The sequence below is a fragment of the Malurus melanocephalus genome, unplaced genomic scaffold (genome assembly GCF_030028575.1).
Source record: "Malurus melanocephalus ecotype Western Australia unplaced genomic scaffold, MMel_1.1 scaffold_362, whole genome shotgun sequence".
Classification (NCBI taxonomy): Eukaryota; Metazoa; Chordata; class Aves; order Passeriformes; family Maluridae; genus Malurus; species Malurus melanocephalus.
The window spans coordinates 529,317-532,152 of NW_026623594.1; the positions used below are offsets into that span (position 1 = coordinate 529,317).

Genomic DNA, 2,836 nt, shown 5'->3' on the forward strand with positions numbered 1-2,836 from the left:
GCCGGCGGAAGAGAGCGGGGCCGTGTTTCCGGGGGAGAAGGGGGAGCGGCGGGCGCAGCCAGCGTGTCCCGGTGCCGGCGGGGCCGGGCGGGCGCCATGGGCCCGGTCCGCCGCAGGGACGCGCTCCGGCTGCGCGGCGGAGGGTGAGCTCCGGGGAGACGGCACCGGGGGGATGTGGGGGTGCGGGGGGCGAGGGTCCCGCCGTGCGCTGACCCCGCTCCATCCCGCAGCTCCCCGCCGCTCCTGCGGTTGTTCCCCGGCCGCCTCTCCGCCTTCCCGTTGTTCCTCCTGGCGCTGCTGCTCGGCTTCGCTTCGCTGCTGTGGCTACAGCTCAGCTGCTCGGGCGAGGGGTCGCCACCCGGCGAGCGGGACCGGGGGGTTCCCCGGCAGCCCTGCCCGCCCCCCGCCCCGCTGCCGCCGCCCCAGGACGAGCCGGCRTGGGGACCGCACCGGCTGGCGCTGCTGGTGCCCTTCCGAGAGCGCTTCGAGGAGCTGCTGGCCTTCGTGCCATACATGCACCGCTTCCTCAGCAAGAAGAGGATCCGCCACCACATCTTCATCCTCAACCAAGTGGATCATTTCAGGTAGCTGCTCCTTGTGCCAAGGGGGTCCTTCCCGAAGCGCTGTGAGTGCTGGGAGAGTCTTGCAGAGAAGCGTAGGAACAGGGCAGCAGGATGTCCGGGCAGAGTGTGATGCTCCCCCCAAAGTTCCTCATTCTGCAGCTCAGAGAAGGACAGAGTGGTGGTTTGMTTCCTTCTTCCTTAGCAACAATACAATCTTAGCATAAAATCCTTCATCCCCGGGTATTTTGGCTTTCTCCCCAGTGTCACAGGTCTGCAGCAGCAAACATCTGGGGACTCTGCGAGTCAAAGATAAACCACAGGGTCTTTGGAAATGCTGTCATGTTGCAGGATGAAATGCTGTGTTAGTGTGTRTCCCTGTTTGGAGACCAATCAGACACTGAGCATTGGTGATGGTGGCAGAGGGTTGTGAAGGGACACTGAGAGCCCCCACTCCCCTGGCAGGTTTAACAGGGCATCCCTGATCAAYGTGGGCTTCCTGGAGAGCGGCAATGACACCGACTACATCGCCATGCACGACGTGGATCTCCTGCCTCTCAACGAGCACCTGGACTACAGCTTCCCAGAGGCAGGGCCCTTCCACGTGGCATCCCCCGAGCTGCACCCGCTCTACCACTACAAGACCTACGTGGGTGGCATCCTGCTGCTCACCAAGCAGCACTACGAGTTGGTGAGCACCTGGGTGGGATGTCTGGGGCAGGGCTGTGACATTCACATGGCGAATTTGGGAAGTCAAAAGGAAAAGGGAAAGGGAGTCAAAAGGTTCAGGCACAGAGTTTGTGGTCTGAGCTGCTTGGGGGGGTGAGGGGAGGCTGGGCTGGTGTCTGCTCCTCTGAGGCCGTGAGTTGTGCTGGACCTTGGCTGGAMCTTGTTGCAGTGCAATGGCATGTCCAACCGCTTCTGGGGCTGGGGACGGGAGGATGACGAGTTTTATCGACGAATCAAAGGAGCCGGACTCCAGGTAAGGGGTCTCTGCACCATCCTGGCTTGAAATTGCCTTTTTTCTTGTCTCTTCACCTGGCCCCAACGTGGCTGCCCAGGCTGGCACCTGGGGAAGGCAGTCCTGCACTCCAGCAGCCGGTACAGGAGTTTTCCAGTAGCTTTACAGGAGCTTTGCTCTTCTGCCAGGTTCGTCGTCCCTCTGGAATCACAACTGGATACGACACTTTCCAGCACCTGCACGACCCAGCCTGGAGGAAGCGGGACCAGAAGCGCATCGCTGCACAGAAGCAGGTGAGACCTCTGGTCAGGGGGAACCACGGGAGATTTGGGCTGTGGTCACGCTGTGCTCTGAGCCCTCCTTGCTCGTGTCGTCCCCTGCCAGCTCTGTGCTCCCTCCCCAGGCATTGTGTACTTCCCCCTTCCTGAACAGCCTTTTTCTTCCTCAGGAGCAGTTTAARGTGGATCGAGAGGGAGGCCTGAACAACGTGAGGTACCAAATCGAGTCACGGACAGATCTGAGCGTGGCRGGAGCCCCTTGTACCGTCCTTAACATCTTGCTGGACTGTGACACAAACGAGACCCCCTGGTGCACGTTTGGCTGAGCCCGTCCCCGTGTGCCACTCGTGTGCTCTGTGCTGGTGCCAAAGCTCCGGGGCTGCCACGGAGCCGCCTGGAGCAGGCAGGATTTTTGCAGCGGATGAGCATGGCAGTGCTGGCGAGACACAGAGGAACAGAAGAGGCTGAGAACTSGATTTTACTGGGAGCAGCTGAAGAGGCTGAGAGTGGGACTCGCTGGTATCGCTGCAGGTGCTGGTGCTGCCTCCCAGGGCAGGTGCAGGAGGTGGTTCTCCTGTGCTGGACATGGCTGAGCTGCCACGCAGCTCAAAGGACAATAAAGAACTGTCAGGACACCTGTGAGTTGTGAATGYCCTGGGCTGTGCTGGCACCACTCCATTTTCCTGTTCCCTTTTCCTCACACCTGTTCTGGCTCCTCTCTGTGTGGCAAGTGAGCTCTGAGCCGCTCTGGTTCAGAGGCCAAGCCAGTTTGAAATGGGCTCTGAGAGACACGGTGCCTGTTCAGCTGCCAGGTACCCCCAGGGCTGGGCTGTTGTCATCTCACTGCAGGAAGTGGTTGTGGTTGAGCCATGCCCGAGCCTCAGCATCCACAGCTCTGCTGGATGTCAACATTTATGGGCCAGGASCTCTCTGGAGTGAGGAGGAGAGTTCTGACTGAGCTCTCCTTTTCTTGCCTTTCCATGCCACATGCTTTCTGTGGCATGTGCTGCCTCAGCCTTTCTGGGGGGGGGCTGGAA

The 2,836-nt window shown here is 60.5% G+C and overlaps 1 protein-coding gene across 1 annotated transcript; it reads left to right on the top strand.

Annotated features, from left to right (window-relative positions):
- The first annotated feature begins 96 nt into the window (after positions 1-96).
- On the top strand, positions 97-2,463 carry B4GALT7 (beta-1,4-galactosyltransferase 7). Its single transcript, XM_057378543.1, has 6 exons — positions 97-143; positions 195-584; positions 1,026-1,251; positions 1,459-1,542; positions 1,710-1,814; positions 1,970-2,463. Exons 1-6 carry the CDS (start codon positions 97-99, stop codon positions 2,123-2,125), a joined length of 1,008 nt encoding a protein of 335 aa, XP_057234526.1. The 3' UTR covers positions 2,126-2,463.
- The last annotated feature ends 373 nt before the right edge of the window (positions 2,464-2,836 follow it).